Genomic DNA, 21,634 nt, shown 5'->3' with positions numbered 1-21,634 from the left:
ACATTTCATCACATTTGTGAAATTGTGAAAACATTCATAACAGTAAATAGGTTTTTATGTTTCTAATTCTTTTACATTTTATTGAATAAGTTATTTTGAGGGAGAAAGAAGAGAAGAAATAATATGATAGAATTTACTCGGTAACAGATTTATGCAATCTTAAAAGGTATTGGATAAAAATACTCCAAATGCTTGAGGATCTTTATGACAATAGCAAGCAGTGAAAATTATTTTTTTCACAAATGACATATCTGCAAATAATCATTTTAACAGTTTTATTCAGTGCTACTCCTTAAGGCATGCTTTTGAGTTATTCCTTTACAGAGATTTTAACAACTTCTGATGACCCAGTGTTTTTGTTTTCCTTTAAGTAAATCTTAGGAAGCATATATCTTTTAGCATTAACTGCAGCCATCATCTTGTAACAGTGATCTTATTTCATAAATTGTATTTTTTTCAGATCTTCAACCCCATTGTTATGCCCACCAATAATCATTAAACAGACATTTTGATAGCTTATTCTTTATATTATCATATTATTTCTCATTTTTTATAGAATGAGCAAACAAGGGGAAATAATAATACTTAGAGCTTAAAAGGGGAGTCTTAACTTTATTGTTTTTTGTTTTTTTTTTGCGGTAGGCGGGCCTCTCACTGTTGTGGCCTCTCCCCTTGCGGAGCACAGGCTCCGGACCCGCAGGCTCAGCAGCCATGGCTCACGGGCCTAGCCGCTCTGCGGCATGTGGGATCTTCCCAGACCGGGGCACGAACCCGTGTCCCCTGCATCGGCAGGCGGACTCTCAACCACTGCGCCACCAGGGAAGCCCGGAGTCTTAACTTTAAAGGACAGAGATGACAATGGTTTTATGAGTAACTGATTTCCCCAAATGGTTATCAGAGCTAATTATTTTGCCTGTGAATGAGATGATCACAGTGTGAGCTTTGTGACTTTTAATATCTTTTTCCTTGTTAAAATATTTTGAAGGGGCTAGACTTCCTATTTGTGCTCAAAGCTGGTGCCAAAGTGGACTCCTCTGCCTTTTGGAGTATGAAGAAATGGTCCTATGTTAGAGACATTTTTATCTTGTTCGGAATTATTTCAGGGTATTTTCACCCACTTTTGCAACAAGCTGCTTCCCTTGCATGTAGTTTTCTAGAGCATATGGCTACCCTGCTGTGCACAGAGTGAAATCACATAATTAAGCTTTACAATTTTAGGAAGAGAAGAACCTTCATATATGGCAGAACAGCATGGTGTTAAGTTTGGGTCGATCGTATGGTATATTTTTCTCTTCATATGTAATCATCATTTGTATTCTAAATCATGGACTATTGTTTTTTAGTGTTGATGCTTGATTGTTTGTTGTTTAAAATAGTCTTCAAATGGCATTTCTTCATAATACCAAATGGGATTAAAGTGTGAGAAATTTCTAAATTGATTTTATCCAGAGTCCAGAGAAGTTAGAAAATTTTCATTTAGTCGGCTTACATCCGTAGGAGGGTGTTGGTGGGGGGTGGCAGTGATCATCAACTCTCCTGAACTTTACCATTAGAAAGGAATGCAGCCAAAGTTGATTTACTAAAAAGACTGTATGGTAATTTGAGTTTCATCTAGTAGTTGGCTTTTGCTACACCTTTTTATTCATCTGTTTATACTTTTAAGATAAGGCATTAAGAAGATTCACAACATGGGATTATGTCTGGCACTATCAGTTAACAATTAATGTTATTCAGTATTAAATTCAGTTAATGAAGCTGGTTCTGCTCCATACTAAAGTAAACCATGCTTAAAATCAGATATTACTGACTACTTAAATTATCTATTATTAGCATTGCATTAAAAAAAATGAGGATAGGGTATACTAATCCAATCTATTTGTGATTTCCCAGGGCATATACTTGGGAGTTCTGATTGGTTATATGGCATGCTGTTATTCATAGTCAGGTGGTGGTGTAGTTGCTAAGATGGGTGTAGTTCAAAGTCAAATGAGTGAATATATTTTAGTAGTATATGTATTGGGCAGTCTACTTAGCCCTTCTCCATTTTTACATCTAGAAAGGAGGGAAATAATCTCATTTTGAGTGGCTATTTTGTGGTTTAAATAAGATAGTAGGCAGAATACCTATGCTTTAGACACACAACCAATAAATGATACTGTCCCCTTCTTGAGTCTTTACAAGAAGAAAATATGCTATAGTTACATAAAAATTTTATCAGGTAAAGATATGTGAACAAATTAAGGAAACGATCAGCACAGAATTTTAAATTTCTTACATAGCTTATTTCCTTAGAAATAAAATATATAGTCTAATGCAATATTGATAGAGAATTATGGAAACAACTGATATATACAGCTGTATTTAGCTCTGTTCATATAGATCTCATGTATAAGTTGTTACTAAAATAATGTGCAGCATCCAGTTTATCTCGGGATTCTGTTAGTCCCACATTTTTTTTTCTTGCCAGTTTTACCCTTGTTTCAATTACTCTCCAACCTCAAGACAGCCAACTCACTATCTCCTCTCTCCTTGTGAATTCCTATGCTTCTTGCGGAGATAATTGCTAGAAAAGAACATAACATGTGTGATCTAGATTTCAAAATATTCCCTTGGAAACAAGTAAGCAACCAATGGTAGAATGATGAGCAACAGCCATCCCTATTTCTACTTAGATATTATCTGTTTAAGTATGTGAGTCATTATAGACAACTTAAGTGATGATGTTTAATATAGTATCTGAAAAATCAAATTTCTAATGATTTTCTTGTGCCACTGGTATATCCATTAGTGTCCTTTGGGAAACAGTTGAACATGGGCTAATTCAAGGAAGGTTTACTTACAAAGGGATTATTTCTAAATGAGCTGATGTAAAGGAACCTCAAGGGATCATGCAGCTAGGGTAGTAGCAGCTGGGCTGTCACCATTCCAACCCACTGGGATGAGGGAGGGGAGAGATGTTGGACAGAAAGATATGTATATCAGTCTGGCATGGAAGGACTGGTAACCTTCAGTTAAGGGCACATTCCTAGTCAACATAATGGGAGGGACTCTGCAGGATAATCCTGATCTCACTTTCCTCCCTCTCTCCATCCTCCTACTGGAATTCTCCAGAGGATCAGAGAGTCTGTTCATAGAGTCTAGAGCATCTCAAACTTAAATGTTCATAAGAACCACATAGTGGTCTTGTTAAACTGTAATTTTTAATTCAGTAAGTCTGGGATGGGGCTTGATAATCTGCTTTGCTAACAAGTTCCTAGGTGATGCCAGTGCTGCTCGTGTAATGCCACAGTTTGTGTAGCAGGATGTAGCCTATGCAGATCAACCTCTGTACAAAGAACAAGGAGGAGAATAGGTCTGGAAAGGCATGTGGACAATATAGTTGAACTATGAGGAAAACATAGATGGGTTATGATGAGAGTGCTTTGTTGTCTTCAATAGCCATGAATTTAGCAGCATAACCCTGTATCAACTACACTGTCAGAGTCCATCTATGCTTGTTTAAAACAATCCAGGTAGTGATACCAAGCCTTCAAAGAACTTGGATAAAATATAATAATCTGAAATCAGAAGGATGAAGGAATATTGTTACTTATTAAAGTAATAACATTTTCTGGATATTATATTTAAAATTATTCAGTGTTCTTAAATTTGTAATGGAAGAATATATTCCACTGCCATCAGTCATGATACTCATGAACTGTGGTCACTCTTACTCAAGCAGTTGGCTTCTTTCCCAGTTAGTCTCATATTGGAAGGCATTACATTGTAGATAAGTGATCTCTGACATTGTGCATAAAACAAATATGTGACATAAAATTACCTCATTTATTTTGAATTAGAAAACATTATAAACTTGCAGGTATATTTTTGTTCTTGAGGTCATTTGAAAAGTTTTGCCTAATCTTCATGTTGTCTAAGGCATTCATGTGAAAGCGAGAGTCATTCTAATCATAAAAAAAAAAGAAAAAACAGAAAAAAGAAAAATTGAGTATTATCATTTTTCATGTTACACTTTATAGTAAAATTATATTTGGTAAAATTAATTAGTGAAAAGAGAACAGAAATTAAAATAAAACAAGCATGAAATAATTACCATTCAAAAAATATGAGCTATCAAAACAAAAAAGCACATAAGAAAATGATTGAATTGAGTGGATCTTAATATTTAACTGCAGGACTAAAGATGATTAAAAATAGTTCATTTGAAGCTGTCAGAAAATGAGGATTGAAATTTAATTAAATTGATGGCTGAGACAGTTTTAAAAGTGTTGAAAGTATTTGTGAACCATACCAATGGTAACTCTTACCATATGGTGACTTTTAATATGCCAATTATAAGAATCCCTAAAGAGAATATATAAAATCCCACATTTTTCTTATAATCCTGACATTTTACTGCACACCATAACTGTAAGACCTGTTACGCCAAGCATTGCTGGTGCATCTGCTGATACCTACGTAAGTGTTATGGATTTCTGAAGTTGTTCCATTTCTGGAAGGGAAGAAAGCCCACATACAGAATTCAGCGTCTTTATTCATTAGCATCCACTGTCTCTTAAATAAAAAATAACAAAATTAATTCAACCTAGAACTGTGAAAATTATCAAATTGATTTTATAAAATATGATATCTCCTTTTCACACTTGCAACTCTGTCCAGTTTTCCAAGTAAAAATTTTAGACTTACTCCTTAGTCTGAAGTGGTTGAAAAGTAAGATTTCAAAGATTTGGAGTCTAGGCTGATCTTATTACAACTTTGAGACGTTATAGCCTTAGAATCCTCTTTTGTAAAAGTGAAAATGGGCCTGTTACAAGAACACCTTAAAATATTCTGAATAACTACACATATGTTCATATAAACTAATATGATTTTATATATATATAATGTGTGTGTGTGTGTGTGTGTGTGTTTCTATACATTTATACTAAATTTACTATCTTGACCAAAGAATTTGGGGAGGTTTATAACTTTATATAAAAAATAAAATTTAAGTTGGAAATCCAGGGAGAGTTTATGAATTTGTATACATCCCTACACAGTGAAAAAGACATAACACAAAGTAGTTGAAAAATTTTAGTATAGTGCATCCCCAATTGGAATGACATCTGAAACTGACTAGATCTTAAAATTATAAATAATAAGAATAATAAAATAACTAACATTTATTGAACTTTTGCCATGTCCTGATTCTTAGAATTTATTGTAGAATTTAAGTATATGGTACAATGTATAATTGTAAATTTTCTTTCAACTAAAAATAGGGCATCATATAAATTTTATACTTGCATATTCAATATGCAAGAGTAAGTGCTAGCCACAAACTAGCAGGGTAGCATAATTAGACGTTTAGGACTTAAAAAAATACTGGAGTGTCTAAACCATATTACTTATCTCTAGTGATTTTTAAAAGGCAGAAACATTAGATTTTAGATAATTATAAAATTGAATATATACCATTTCTTTTAAAATTAATTGGTCTGTCATTTTAAATTTGAGAATATTTTGGATCTTGCATATCCCTAATATATGTCTTTACAAATGAATTTTCAGTGCTATTGAACATATTTCATTGCACCACTAATTTTCTCAACAAATGAAGGCCAGTATTATTTCTTTTATTTTAACATATTCTAAAAATATTTTTCACAAAGACTCATGAACCACTTACTAATATGCTGCTGAATTTTCTATTATACCTTTTTTTACTGTGTGGTCCAGAAATATGATTTACTTGCAGCATACCTTTAATCATTTTCTAAAATTATACTACAGCAACATTTATAAATCATATATTCTTTTCTCAGAAATTTGTATCCAGTGGTAACTCTTATATGAAAGATGGTAAAGCAGACACTGCAAGAATACTACCTAGTTTTTACTGGCATCAGTGTAGTTTCTTGATATTTCTTCTTCTAAGGATAATATGGATGGAGTGACCAATTAGCAGCTTCCATGCTAAATATGTTCTGAAGAACAGTTCTGCGAGTACAGGATGTAGAAAAAAAGTGTTAAATTGTAGTGTCTTTAGGCCTGTGACATGGAGCCACACTTTACTTTCAAACAAACAAAACTTTTCCTCTGAACATAGTAAAATACTTTTAGAATCTCTAAAAAACATTTTAACCTTTGAGATAGAATTGAGAATTCTGATTAGTCTTTTCTTCTTCCTTTGCTCTAAATTCTACACCTAAATACTTAAGGGTAAATGAATGAATCTCTTAGGAATGTATAGAGAAGTTAAACAACTTGTTCCATGTCTTATGGGACTAGAATACAGGTTTCCCAACTCCTGGTCCAGTGAGAGAAATGTCACAAATAACACACTGTGTTTTAACATTATCTAGATCTATATAAAATCCCTTAGCAAGTGATTGATTATATATTCTAATGCCCATGTAAATGGATCTACTGTCAATGGTGAGACGTGCCACGTTCTCAAAATGGAACACACACACGCACACATGAACACACATTAGTTTTAATAACCAAAAGAAAAACTGATGAAATTTATTTTATTAGTATAGTTTATTTATTGAGTATAAAGATAAAGATGATACTTAATTCAAAATAAAAAGTAGGAATTATATATCTAGATAGCATGATGTCAGAAACAGTTTAAAGGAAGAGAAAGGCATTGTACATTTGAGAAGTTGAAGCAAAAATAAAAATAAATCAGCAGGATACAAATGACTTTCTCAAAAGGAATTATTTTCCTTTTCACAGGGACCATCATACTCTCACTTAATTGTAGATTTATAATGCAGCTACTGCCACTTGCAAGATAAGTTATTGTCAAAATAAATACTACAAATTTGGAAGATTAAGATAATAAACAGAATGTTTCATTTGTTTTATTTTTATTGTTGTATTTGAATATAATTTAAGTAGAAAATGAAAGGGTTTTTAGATGTTCTGATAACATTTAATAAATAGTGCCAGTGTTTTTCTACAGGAGTCCCATACAAATCTAAAGTAGTTTTTTCCAATGAAAAAATATTCTGCTCACTAATATTAAACATGTCTGTTTCTTCTTTTTCAAAGATAAATGTTCTGAGAAATTACAGATTTTCACTGTATATACATAGGAGTGAAATAGAATAAAAAATTATCGGTGTGTGACTTTTGAGATTATGTAGTGAAGAGTCTATCAATTTTAAAATAAGCAACTTGAAGCAGGGAAATGTTTTATGACTTTAAGTTTTAGAGGCTGGGTGTTAGACAGACCACATAAAGGTCATGTTTTCTAAGCCTCCAAGTGATGGTTGAATTCCCTGTAGTGCATCTGTGTATTGTGGTCAGTTTCCTAATGTTAAAGAATGGCACCAGCACTTTGTTCCTACTAACAGAGATTCTTCAACATAAAAATAAACTCATATGCCACCTGTTTCGCAAAAAAAGTGTTGACATTTGAAACAAAACCTAGCAATTTATCCGTGTATGTGCATATATGATTAATCTTTATAATAAGGCATTATTATTTAAATAATTTCAATTAAGTGACTTTAGCCAATTAACCTGGAAGTTAGATGAGGTTTATCAGTCACCATCAGTTTTTTTTTTTTTATAAGTTTTACTACTTGAGTAAAATAATGTTGCTGCCTTTGAGAAGCTCACAGTACAGTGGAAGGAATTGACACAAACAACACACTGTCTTTTAATATTTATAAAATTATGTAAAATACAACATATTTTAATATCTTTATGATAAAATAAATTTGACATGCTTATAACTGAAATACATTTGTTACAAAGGTCAGGTTAATTTTATAAGTTAAATGTGATCACTAGATGTGCCATTGCTTGATGTCATGTTGGTACTTAATACATATACCTTGTAATACATAATATATGTTTTTATGGCATATATTTGAGAATTAACATTTCACTGATTTGTGATTTAGAGTAGCGTCTTGCAATTGGTACTTACAGTATTCGTCCTTTCAGTTTATTCAAGAAGAGATATGCTGTATGCTCTTTTTATTGAAATTATAAAAATCTCTAAAGTATGTGTTTCCTATTTAACATATTTTAAAATTTGGAGTGAATTTAAATTTTACATTATTTTCTTTTCACTCCTTTTTATCTCCTAAAATGGTTATTCTCCTGGCTTTCCATCTTCTGCATCTGTATTACAATTATTTATACTTTTCACTTTTCTTCAATTTAAATTGACAAACAGATGCTTTTGAAAAATAAGGTTAGGTCCCTTCAGAACCAGGAAACTGTTTAAAACTTCTTGGTATCAGATGACATTTTCATAGCTAGGTATTGTCCCTGACCTCACCAACCAAATAGTCAAATGTAGATACAAGCCCATTACATAAACCTAGTTTATACACACACTCACACACACTCACACACACACACACACAGTTGTTTTCAAATCCTTTATTTCTAGTAGCTGAGCTCTTTGACCCTCTGGATTTTTCTTCTTCAATTTTCTCCTTTGGGTTTACAATCTTTTGATTAAAAAAAAAAATTAAGAATTCCAGATTTGTGTTAATACTACTATGAAATTTTCCAACCCCTTTGTAATACTTAAAGTCAAATCTTATAATTCAGAGAAAAGTAGAGTTAGAATTCCTACTTATAATTCATGTTTGGATTGGGAGACTCTAGAATTATGCCTCAAAATACAAAATGTAAATTTTGTTAAAAATAATTTTCAGGCAGCAGGAAAATTTACAAGTGGCAGAACTAAATTTAGAGCAGCCAACCAAATACAGCAGTAGGACTAAACTTTACCTTACCTTGGGGGCTGGGTTGTGGAAGAGAATTACAACGAAAAACGTAACTTGAGAGAGATGTAGTCATTCTTTCACTGTAAATAAAGGGCCTCAGGTAAAGAATCTCAAAATTGTAAAGCAACTGAGCAGTCATCTAGTCCTAGCTACTTATTTTAAGAGAAGAGACAGGTAAAAAGGCAGACTCTTGTCCAAAAATCAACAACTACTAATTGCTAAGAATTAGGTATCTTAAATCCTACTCCAATGATCATTTTCATATTTTTATATGTACTATGTATAGTTTACAGCTGTGTATTTCAGTAAACCATAAGACTCTGCCTCTACCTCTGTACTTTTGAAGGTAGTGACAAGAAAAAAATCACCTTAAAATGTTTCAAAGGCAATAAAATATCCTTAATTTGAATTAATTGGGTAAAATGGCAAGTAAGACTTAGTGAAATGATCATTTTAAACTAACAAAAATCAAAAATTGCTTTTTTCAAATTCACGAAGTGAACAAAACCTAATTGCCTAAATGTTTCTAGCTATCATTTCTACCTATAAACCTCATAAAATGCATTATGTAAAAAATTCAAATTATAATTGAGGAAGCTAAATATATCCCTTGGATTCTTGTTCATGTGTATTTTTTTTAAGAAAATAATTGTTATTTAAATATCTCATTAGATCAGACTATGTAACATTTTATTTTTTTTTTTTTTTTTTTTTTTTTTTGCGTTACATGGGCCTCTCACTGTTGTGGCCTCTCCCGTTGCGGAGCACAGGCTCCGGACGCACAGGCTCAACAGCCATGGCTCACGGGCCCAGCTGCTGCGCGGCATGTGGGATCTTCCCAGACCGGGGCACGAACCCGTGTCCCCTGCATCGGCAGGCGGACTCTCAACCACTGCGCCACCAGGGAAGCCCTGTAACATTTTAAATTAGTGGGGTGGGTGAGTTTTTAATTAAATAGTTTTTCTTTATTTCACTTGGTGTCATTTAAAATTTAAATAAAGTAGAAAGTAGTCTTCTGAACTATAGTTTATCCCTTTAAAAATTATATATTAGCTGTAGTTAATAAAATAATTTATACTTAAAAGGAAATAATACTTTTTTCCTTCATCCAAAATACTTGAGAAACTGTTTTTTAAATGTTCCAAGTTACTTCATTGAATTTGTATTTTTTAAGGCAAATCCAGTCATATCTACTTTAATATAGTACACAGTGAAATATGCCAGCCTCTTATGATGTTGATTTTTAATATAATAATATCAAAAAAGTAGCAAGGTATTTTAGATGAAATCCAAAAAGTTATAATTCACTTTCATAAATTTTGTACAATATGGACGGAACATCGATCATCATTCACAAGCAATGTGTGTGAAAAGAAATGGTTATTGGCAGAAATACTAGAATGTATTTTAAGTTTTTTCAATTATGTTACTTTCTTAAACGTGTCCTAATATTTCAGTTAGGCTAAATTACCTTAAAAGTACACTAGTTTATTTTAAAAACCAAGCTCATTAAATAATCCCTCTTTTATAATGTATCAGTCTAGTTTAATTCCATAAAATTTGATGAATTAAAATGGTTTATGATAAAGAGTTAATGTTTTGCTCTTCTATAAAAACTGGGTAGTGTTAAAGTACCTATACATGTATGCAAGATTCTCCCTATAGTACACTTAAAATCCTTTTATACTGCTTGGTATTTTTACTGCTTAGTGATCAGATTGCTATTTTTTTCTTCTTTAGTTTCTTCTGGGTACCCTATATCAGGCTTAAGAAAGCATTTTTTTTAACTTGCATAATTCCATGCTAACAAAATTTGTTAACTTGAATTTCATTTTAAACTTGTGTATCCTGATACATGTTTTTGTTTGTTTTCTTAACTAGTGAAAAAGGCCATAGATTTTAAATCTAGAGGATTTAAATTGTTTCCAGGGAAAGACAACAGCAACAAGTTTTCTATCTGTGAGTGTACTCTTTTTTTTGTTTCCTTCTCTAGTGCAAGAGTGAAGTTTGTGGTGTCTGTGTTGTTTGTGTGTTTTAAAAAAAATGTGTGTTTACCAAATTAACTGCATTAATATTTATATAACATGCATGATTATTCAATATTTTCTTGTATTTAAATGCATATTGAGTTACTGGGTTATTGTGGTAAACTTTGGAGCTCAGATTGTTTCAAAATGTAAAAGAAAAAAACTCTTTTGATCTAGCATGTTGATAACATTCTAGTTTTCTAATTCTAATATGTGAGATAAAAAAGTGAGTGAAAATCATCAAATTAATGGTTTCTTGTAGGAATTTTTGTTTGAACGTATCTAAATTTCAACATAATTATTTTTCTAAGTAAAACTTTCTTTAAATAGCAATTTTTCATTTAAGGAAAAAATATATTTTAATTTGAGTTAATTTATACAAACACTTAAGTCAAATATTTTATAAATGAATTAACTAGCTAATTAATTTTTGTTTTATTTTGAAAATCTCATGATATGAACTGAGGTACACATATTTATGTGCTGCCCCAATACACAATTTTGCTTAACATTCAGGGATTTGTAGATGATCTGAAGTTCATTCATAAATCTAAGATTAAGAGTCATTGAATTTGAATATTCATTGTTTTATTACCATATATGAACATAAAATAAGATTTTTAAGAAAGCTATGCATTTTTTCAATATAAATCAATAGCAGTTTGTAGAAATACCCTGCCTTACTCTTCCTGCAGATACATATTATAAATTTTAAAAGAAGCCATTCATGACACATCTGACTTCTAAAATGCCTTATTGATAATAAATAAGATTAGCTATTTTAAATAAATATTATCTTTTTAGCAAAAATAAATTTTTAGCATTATTTATTTTTATTCAATTCCAAATCATCTAATGAAATGAGTTTAAAACTATTTCTTAAAAAAATCATTCATTATAGTTATATCAGAAAAGGATTCTACCCACATATTTATTGAGTTGTATTTGTAACAGTAAATGGCACAAATTGAGCAATTACTTCACTTATCAAGAAGCAAACTTGGAGCCTTTTGGTATCAAATATTTTAAAGTGTCCTAATTTTAAAATGTGATTTTTCACATTTTGTTAGATTTGAGAATACGAAACCAAAAATAGCAGATATCAGTAGGAAAATGTCAAATTGGGTTACCTGTTTGGAAAGCATTAAACAGTTCATTTCAAAGTATTTAGCTGTATAAGTATGATTTATTGTTATATTTTTAGGATTAAAACATATTTTCAAAATTGTTAACAGTTTTTAGGGAAAATAATCTACAGTGTTTTACATATATCTACATAAATTAGTTAATCTACATATATTAATTATTTGATACATTTCAGAAAAAAAGGTATTTTTCCTATATAAGAAAGTATAAACATAAAGTTGTTAGGTGAAATTATTCTGACATATCAAATTTTATCATGTCAACATGAAGGAAATGATGCAGACTTAAATAATTAAGTTTACTACTTATTTTTTTCCAATATTTTGTCTGGCTAATCTATTTATTTTAGAAATCTAAGAAGAATTGTAGGCTATCACTTTCTTACCCTTTCCTCATTTTGGTTACACAACTGTTATTTTATATGCTTCATGCTTCAAACTTTCAGATGTCCTGGGAAAATTAAGCTATTTATACTGAAATTAAGATATATTCAACTCTACATCATCAACAGTTATAAATATTACAGTATATATAAATGTATCATAGTAATATGCTGTACACCAAAATCTTACACAATGTTATACGTCAAATTTATTCAATAAGAAAAATGTGTATGTAACTTTTTATACTTGGTATATTGTCTTAGTGGACATACATATTATTTTCATTGTTCTTGTACAGTGGTTATGAGGGTGAACAAGAAAGGGAATTTTAGACATAACAGTGTACCTGGGGAAACAAACCCTGATTAAATATATATATTTATATTAAATATTAAATTTATATTATATTAGATATAATATTTAATATATTTATATTAAATATTAAATATATTTTTATATATTATATATATATTTTTAATTTAAAGAATATTTACTTTTAAATTGTCAGGAATAAAGTTAATGAGACAAAAAGAAAAAAGTTACTCATAAAGCAAAAAATGTTAATTTACTTCATAATTTTAAAATACATTTTACATTTATCCATTACAGCTTATGTAGGAGATAAAATATACTCTTGTGCTTTCTTATTTTTATTTTTGAATAGAAATAATTCAACTTTCATCAAGGCAGATTATTTATTCCAATTTTTTTTATCAACAATAACAAGCCAACATTATTTTAAGGTTATTTTCCTACAGTTTTTTTTCTCAAATGTTTAATAGCTAGTTACAAATATATATTCTGTATGGTTGATCACAGAGAAAGTTATGATGCTTTAATTTTTATCATTATTATATATTTGTTATCAAGTAGGCGTTTGGTCTTCATCTCTTTGAATCGTTAATTTAACACAGAGCCAAATAATTTTAAAAGGAGACAATTTTTATCGGACATTAAACTTTCAAAGGAAAAAAAATAATAATAAAGCTTGTGTTCTTTGAAAAAAATATCGATTCAATCACTAGAACTTCCAGGAGTGAGCATAATTATGGAGGACATGAGCTACACACATTTCCAAATTGCATCTTCCCATAATAGCACCTTTAAAGTTTAACTAAGAAACAAATTAATAAGAGATTCAGGAAACTGCAGTAGTGTTCATGGGAAGCATTTGGTTGTTTAGATGGCTAATTCAGATTCTTTTTCCTACTTTAGTCCTGAACTCTATGTAGTCTCTTTCCATCTCTTGTTGTTATCAAAGAGAGTAGGTTTGCAAATAAAGGAAAATATTTTTAATTTAAAAAATAAAAATAAATTTTTATATTTTAAAATGTTGAATTGAGTGAAGTTATTCTTGCCAACTTTTCTACTAGGCTCTTCTAAAATTTTAAGGTGGAATTATAAAGAAACTGTGAGCTTTCCATAATGTATTTTTAAAAATTATTTCATCTTCTTCAAGTCCATACTTTCATGCATTCTTATTATACATTCATTTCACAATTCTATTTGAACTACTTCTCCATGGCAGCACCATGCTAGACTAAGAAGGTAAAAAGAGTGAATAAGATACAGTCTCAGTTGGCAAGGATCCAGCATTTTATTGGGAAGCTAAATGAGTTAAGTGGCAACTCTTTGTGGGATATAAAGTTAGTATAAAATAACATTCTGTCCACATTCGTGATGTTGGAGTTCAGAACAAGATCCAAATCATTCTATTTTATAAGCTGGAATAAAATTTTTAAATCTAATAATAAAAAAAATTCTAAGATGCCACCAGCTGGATGAGGTAATGTAGAGATGACTTTTAGTAAGATGACTTTCAGGATCTAGTTATTTTTATTTTTAGAGTAGATTATGTGCTATGTAACATCAGAAGCTTAAGAAAACTTGCTTGTAATAACAATATTTTATTTTGATGTTGACTAATTTTATAGTATTTTCAAGCTAGAATATACAATAATATAGTTCATTAATTAAAATTCCTATAGCATATTTTATAAGCACATATAATAAATATACTTCAATGTTATAAGAAATGATAATTCATCCATTTTTTTAAATTCTATAAATTCTGCCCTCTCTTTTTGTCACTGATGTGTGGGGAAAAGGATTCATATTGCATTTGTACTACTAATAATAACATTATTATTATTATTGTCCTTAAAGATCAGAGCAAAAGATATTCCCTGTAGTTATGCTCTTTTCAAGAGGCAGGACCCTGTCCATGTAATTAACTTCTAAAGAGCACTCATGTTCTTTTTACAAGTTACTATTCAAATTGAAAGAAGTAAAAATGATAAATATTTGTCCAGTTGTTTGAATGGCATTACGTAGTGAAAGCAGCTGATTGAATGGATACTAACTTCATTTGAATGTCTTGGCGTCACTAGCTATGGGCAGTTATGTAGCATCTAAATATCAGAAAAATAAGAAACTATATACTTTGTTCTTTATTTTTTATTTAAAAAATTTAAATTAAAGAACACTAAATACATGTATCATGCAGCAGCTCTCCCGTTATCTTTACAATTTAAGTTGGGAACTTTTTCACCATTGCAGATGTCCAAAGACAGCGGTTTAAAGGACACTTTCAAACAGACAAAAGTAATTTGGCTATTAAATCATAAGAACTGGGGTTAATTAAGTGAACATGGTGAAAGTGATAAATATGGTCTGCATTCTAAGATAAAATATTTGGAAAGTGTTTTGAATTTTAAGTATTGCTGCCCTTTCTCCTTTCTGAGCTTTCTGTACAGGATGGAGAGCTCAGGGGTTAAGAGTAGAATTTCTTGAATCAGTCTGCCAAGGTTGAAACCTAGACTAAGGCAGAAAGTGGAAATAGGACTTTAGAAATGTGTCTTAACCTCTCTATGCCTCAGTTTCCTCACCTGTGGGAAACATAATAATAGTAGCTATGCTTCAGATTTGTGTGAAGATTAAACGAGCTGATACATGTAAAGTGTGTAGATTAGTTCCTGACACAGTACTGTGTGTTAGCTATTGTTAAAATTTATCTTAACCTAGGCAATAATGATGATGAAATGGAAAAAATGAAACTTTTTATTATTTTTCTTTTCTAATGTATTCAGAGACACGTCTATTTTTACCTATAATCTGTGTTATAAATTTAATATAATAGTGTAGGAAGCCTAAGTCATGCCACTTCTTTTTCTTATCTCTATCGTATGTTAAAAAAGTTACATTTTAATAGCATATACTACAATATTTTCAAAAGTCAGTTAAAGATAGGATAGTTCTTCCCGTAGAAAAAATACTCATTGAAAACAGTGTACAACATATTGTTTTTAATCAACCTACTAGGAAATATTTACTGAGAAGTCATTAACCCCCATCTAGGCACTGTGGGAATATTAAAATAATTATAAGTTTTTCCTTATGTTTATCAAATGTATAATATATTTGTGTATATGACTAAGGAATATGAAACTACTAACAGTATGACAAAATAATTTAAAAATTAAATATAAAATTGTTCATGTCATATAAAAAGAGGGATTAGAAAATCTGGAAAAAAATGAGAGACTGTATTTTGCAAAAAGTGGGATGTGGGGCTTCCCTGGTGGTGCAGTGGTTGAGAGTCTGACTGCCGATGCAGAGAACACGGGTTCATGCCCCGGTCTGGGAAGATCCCACATGCCGCAGAGTGGCTGGGCCCGTTTGCCATGGCCGCTGAGCCTGTGCGTCCGGAGCCTGTGCTCCGCAACAGGAGAGGCCACAACAGTGAGAGGCCCGCGTACCGAAAAAAAAAAAAAAGTGGGACTTGAGCTGAGTCTTGAAAATTATATAGAATTTTGATAGCTAAAGGGAAGAAATGGAAAACATGGGGACCTGGAGAAAACACAAAGCATGGAATGAGCATGGCTAACCAGTAAAATTGCAGAAGAATGAAGAATCTGTTGGACTTGAGTTATGGATGTATATTGGTGGCTAGTGGGTAGTAGAGTTGATATACTTAGAAATCTAGAATCATAGGATATTTGGACAGTAATGAAAACTGTGTTTGAGAAAGTTTAGTTCTAGTACTCAAGATGAATTGGAAGAGAATGATAATAGAGAAACAAAAGCATCAGTGATTAAGCTGGATTTGAGCATTCACATGAAATGACTATGAGAATTTTGGTGGGTTGACCTAGTAGGTCATTGAAGGAGCAGGACGGAGCTTGGGGAAAAAATGACAAAACCATATATTTGAAATTCTTAGCAAAGAGGTAATTTTTCAAGCCATGAGGAAAATATAAAATATGGAGAATTATGGGTCATTGTCTTTGAATTTGCCCTCTGTATGTGATATCAGCTAAAGTAAGAGAGTGGCCAAAACAAACAGAAGGAACAAAAGCCAGAAAGATAAAAAGAAATTAACTAGCAAGTCAGCAGACCAAGAAAAGAAAAATATCACATGCTTTGTGTGGATTGGTGAACTTGTAATTTGGCAGCAATAAGGATACTGTTGAGGATATTTAGGAAAGTGATTTTTATAGAATGAAGGGTGCAAACACAAAATTTCATATCTAATTGAAAATATGACAACTTTACCAGAGCTGTGACTGTTGGGCCGTCATCTGATAGTTATCTTGCTATCTAATAAATCAATATGAACAAGTTGACAATCTGAACTAAATGGTGCAGGGATCCAGTGGTTCTCAATATTGACTCTACATTAGAATCACCTGGAGGATTATTAAAAAAATCAAACAACAACAACAACAACAAAAAAAAACAGATCCAAAGTGTCCTACCCCAAGTAATTGCATTAGAATATCTAGACATAAAAGTTAAGCATCTTTATTCTTTTAAAAAAGCTCTAGAGGTGATTCCAACCCACAATGTAGGACAAGAACCATTGCAAGGCCTACATTTTTCCCTCTCTAGAGTCTCTACTCAGGTCCCATTCTTTTATTTAAAACGCAGATAAGTTGATGAAGAGGAAAATAGAAGTTACTCTCTAATTCACTATAAGATTGAATTCATGAAGCAATATCACTCAGATATTTCAGACCTTGTCTGGTTTAATGATCTTCCCATTTGAAAAAAAAGCGCTATCTTGGGGAATTATTTATTTACTGTGATCACATTCACTGAAAACATTAATAAATCTTTTTAATAATTGGGTGTTCTGAAGAAACTGCTGAAAGTGTACAATGGCTAAGTAAAACACAGTCATGGAAATTGTTAAAGGGTAAAACCCTTAGTTTGATTTTCATCATTATATCATAATTCAATGACATGCTTGATAATTTGTGCCACAGTTTTACTTTCACATTGGCAGACTAAATTCTTTGTTATATACCAAATAAAAAGTGGTAATAACCTTAAACTTTTTTCCACAGGGTCTTATTTTTCTGTTGCAACTTTAAAAATAATAAGTACCCAAACGACACTGCCCTAACTGGTGGTGACTTCTCTACTGACAATAATTAATGGAAACTCTGGCACTGATACCCTGGGAGTGCATTACAAGAGATTTCACTATTTGATAGTAATTAAAAATAAAGTGTTAATTGTTAATGTGTTAATATTCAGATTAGTAAGTCATTGAATAGGAACATGAAACTTACTTTCTTATATGTCCACAAATAGAAAAAAATGTTTTTGTCCTCATTATTGGTTTATCAAACTATATTTAACTTTCTATATATAAACTATAGTGGTTACAATAACAAAATACAAGAATATATTTTATGTACAACTTTAAATGAATATCATCCTTGTTTTTCTAATCATATATGTTTTGATTATTTTTTTCTTTTCTTTTTCCTGTTGTTCCAGTAAATGAGGGAGGTATTAAAACAGCTTCCAATTTATGCCCAGATCCGGGAGAACCAGAAAATGGGAAGAGAGTTGGATCAGATTTTAGGTAAGATTTTAAATTGTTTATTTCAGTATTTATTTTCTTAAGGTTTATTTTAATTTTAACTTCAAATATAACTAATAATATGGAGATGAAGACCTGGTGACTTAAAAGTGTGGCAGCTAGATTTCATTGATGTGTTACCATTAATAATATTTCATTATTTTAAAGTGACTAATCAAATTTATTAGGATACTTTTTGGCTTTTAAATGATTAATCTGTTGTCATGTAGTAAGTGAAAAATCATGGGATTTGATTTGAAAGACATGAGTTTGAATTCAACTTCTATTGCTTATTAATTGTCTGATCTTTGGTAAGTTATTCAATCCTGTATGCCTGAGTGTCCTCTTCTATAACATGTATATCAAATTTACCACATAGAATGGTGAGTTTCATATGAGGTACTACCTGTGAAACCTTCCTGCAAATGTTCTATAAACATTTTATATGTAATTTTTAGAAGTAAATGTAACTTGAATAAGTTTTATCTCTATCTTAAAATTAGTATTTATTTTAAAATTTGAAATTAGCTTACTTACAACCTAGAAAATGTATGTAGTAGACTATGGTAGCCATTAACTTACACTCTCAAACAATATTTTTTTAAAAATCTTGAACTTTCATTAGTCCTCTGTAACATTTTACAAATAAAAGATACAAAAAAATCCTATAAAATAGTAAGCGATAATTTAGTTAACATTCACAAATACTTATTTTCACAAAATATTCATGATATATTAAATTTAAAAAATGATAATGGTTATAGGTACACATACCACACATTTACAGTCTTTTCTTCTTTATATTGTTTGTATAAAGGACAAATGCTGTGCTAAAGAATATCCCTATGAATAAAAGATAGTTCTTATAATAAAGACCTGTGAAAATTTTGTCCCCGTGGATCATTCAAGTTGACTTAAAGTTATATTTTGGTATACTTGCAATGTAAAACAATATTAGTTCAATATGAATAAAATTGTAATTTTCTAAAAATTTTACAGAACTTTCTTTAACTAGCCTGATAATTAATATGGATAATAATGTTTGAAAAAATCACACTAGAAAGAAATTCAAAAGACCTGGGAAACTAGTCAGTCTGATCTTAATAAAGTAAGTGACTATATTAAAAATCAACTAAATCTCTCAACCTCAATAATTAAAAATGATATTTCTTAGACTGCAGAGTGGTCAACCGTTTACTTAGTATTTTTACACGTATTCTTTATTTATTATAAAATACTATAAGGTATTTATTATTTTATTCCCACTTTACAAATAAGAAAACTGACACTCTGTTTATCCAGCTAATAATTTGATGGAATTGAAATTTGAACTCGTTACATCCTGATTCTAAATCCTGACCCTTTAATCAGTATATTACATTATGCTTTGAAACCAAACTTCATTCACATCCCATCCTTGCAATAAACTGTCTTGTCTTCTCCAAGAGTTGGTTTCGTCAGATCTAAAAATGAGGATAATAATACTTGTTTCATGGATTGAGGGAAAGATTACATGAGATAACGTATGCATGGTAGTAATCATAAAGCTTAAGACAAATAAGTATTCAATTAATTCTAACTTCTATTATAGTATGATAAGATAAATGAAATAGTTATTATTAATATTAATATTTATTTGGTCTCACTTTTTGCAAAAATATGTTTATTAGAAATAGACTTAATAGGAATATAGTGAGTTAAATTACCTTTTAGTGGATTTCAAATCATAAGATTATCTTACAGTCATGTTTCAGGACCCTGATAGATGTTAGTCATCAAGAAGCTCACAGTCAGGCTAAGATATAATAGAGTCATTATAATTTAAGAACATGTGAAATGTCATGGAGACAGAGGAGGTATGGTATTTTGGGCAGCTAGGAGATGAGGGTCACAGAGGTAAATGTTGAGGTGGGTTATGAAGTATGATTGGAATCTGGTATAGAGAGGAAGAGAAATCCAGAGACCATTTATATGTTTATACATTCATTGTCTACATATATTGTTTACCTATTATGTACTGGCTTTGTACCAGGAACAAATAAAACACTTAACAGCAGACATAGTACATGCCCCCCATAGTTCTTCAAATTTAATGGCAAAAAAATACAATAAACAATTAAATGAATCTCAAATTTTAAAAAGTACTGTGAAGTCAAAAAATAAAAGAAAAAATCAAGCTTCTGGGCTTCCCTGGTGGTGCAGTGGTTGAGAGTCCGCCTGCCGATGCAGGGGACACGGGTTTGTGCCTCGGTCTGGGAAGATCCCACATGCCGCGGAGCGGCTGGGCCCGTGAGCCATGGCCCCTGAGCCTGTGCATCCGGAGCCTGTGCTCCGCAACAGGAGAGGCCACAACAGTGAGAGGCCCGCGTACCGCAAAAAAAAAAAAAAAAAAAAAAAAAAAAAATCAAGCTTCTGTGAAAGAGGATAAAGATGTCAGAGTGGGAATCCACCCAGTGTAAGAAGGTCCCACTAAATTCATTGATACCAGAAGGATTTTATGCCTCTAGCCTACAGGAAAGGAAGAGCCTCACACTGAGGAAGAGCTTGATGATCCATTCCAGGAAAATAAAGATTAGAGAATCTAAATTATAGAATGTAACTTGAAGAAAAGCACAGAATACAATAGAAAAGCTATAGAATGAAGTTGAGGAGATGTAGGGAAAACAGATCTCTTCTTCAGAAGAAGCAAATTGGCAGTAATTCTGCTTAATCTGCACTGAAGATATGTTTTGTTTTAAGCACACAGTGTTTTTAAAATATGTGAGTCAACGTTTAAAAATCAGGAGATTTCACACACACACATACACACACGTGCGTGTGCACACACATTTTTGTATTTCCTTTTTAGATTTGGCAGGTAAAACCAATGTGCCTTCATTGCAACATCTACTGGCACCAATTAACAGATGTTCCCTTTAGGCTAAGCAAACTCTCTGGTTCACAGTGGTCACCCCTAGGCTTCTTCACTCATGTAGGTCACCTACCTATTATGGGAAGCTGTAAAGAGTTTTGAGAGAGAGAGAGCTGGTTCAATTTATATTTTCAGTACATCATGCTTTATACTTTAGGTAGATGGATTGAAGAAAACAAGTTTTAGTTAGAAGGCCAATGCAGCAGTCTGGGTTTAAGGTGGTAGAGACTTAGACTATGGTGATAGCAGTGAACTAGACAAACTCAAGATATCTTTTGGGTCTTGGACACTCAAAATTCTCAGTGTCCAATGATATTTGATGTGGAAAGTAAGAAAACAAAAAAGGATGATCCCTCATTTCCTCAGCTTGAACATCATGAAATTGGGGTAAATAATTATATTTAATTAAGTGTGGAAGTCCAGAGGTTTTTTTTTTTTTTTTTTTTTTTTTGCGGTACGCGGGCCTCTCACTGTTGTGGCCTCTCCCGTTGCGGAGCACAGGCTCCGACGCGCAGGCTCAGCGGCCATGGCTCACGGGCCCAGCCGCTCCGCGG

The 21,634-nt window shown here is 31.5% G+C and overlaps 1 protein-coding gene across 3 annotated transcripts in view; it reads left to right on the top strand.

The window, feature by feature from the left end:
- CSMD3 (CUB and Sushi multiple domains 3) overlaps nucleotides 1–21,634 on the top strand; it is a gene marked incomplete at both ends in the record, with an annotated part of 1,095,706 nt that overhangs the window by 417,639 nt on the left and 656,433 nt on the right. For 2 of the 3 annotated variants that reach the window (XM_081258478.1, XM_081258477.1), the window contains 2 exons: nucleotides 10,623–10,700; nucleotides 18,085–18,172. In XM_081258478.1, coding sequence (XP_081114604.1) covers nucleotides 10,623–10,700; nucleotides 18,085–18,172 — 166 coding nt within the window. The remainder of the gene's footprint in view (nucleotides 1–10,622; nucleotides 10,701–18,084; nucleotides 18,173–21,634) is intronic. The other variant, XM_081258479.1, reaches the window with a different exon arrangement.

The sequence above is a fragment of the Mesoplodon bidens genome, assembly GCF_964165515.1.
Source record: "Mesoplodon bidens genome assembly, chromosome: 16".
In the NCBI taxonomy this organism is placed as follows: domain Eukaryota; kingdom Metazoa; phylum Chordata; class Mammalia; order Artiodactyla; family Ziphiidae; genus Mesoplodon; species Mesoplodon bidens.
The sequence above is the reverse complement of the archived record's forward strand: the minus strand, read 5'-3'. Positions and strand labels throughout refer to the sequence as shown.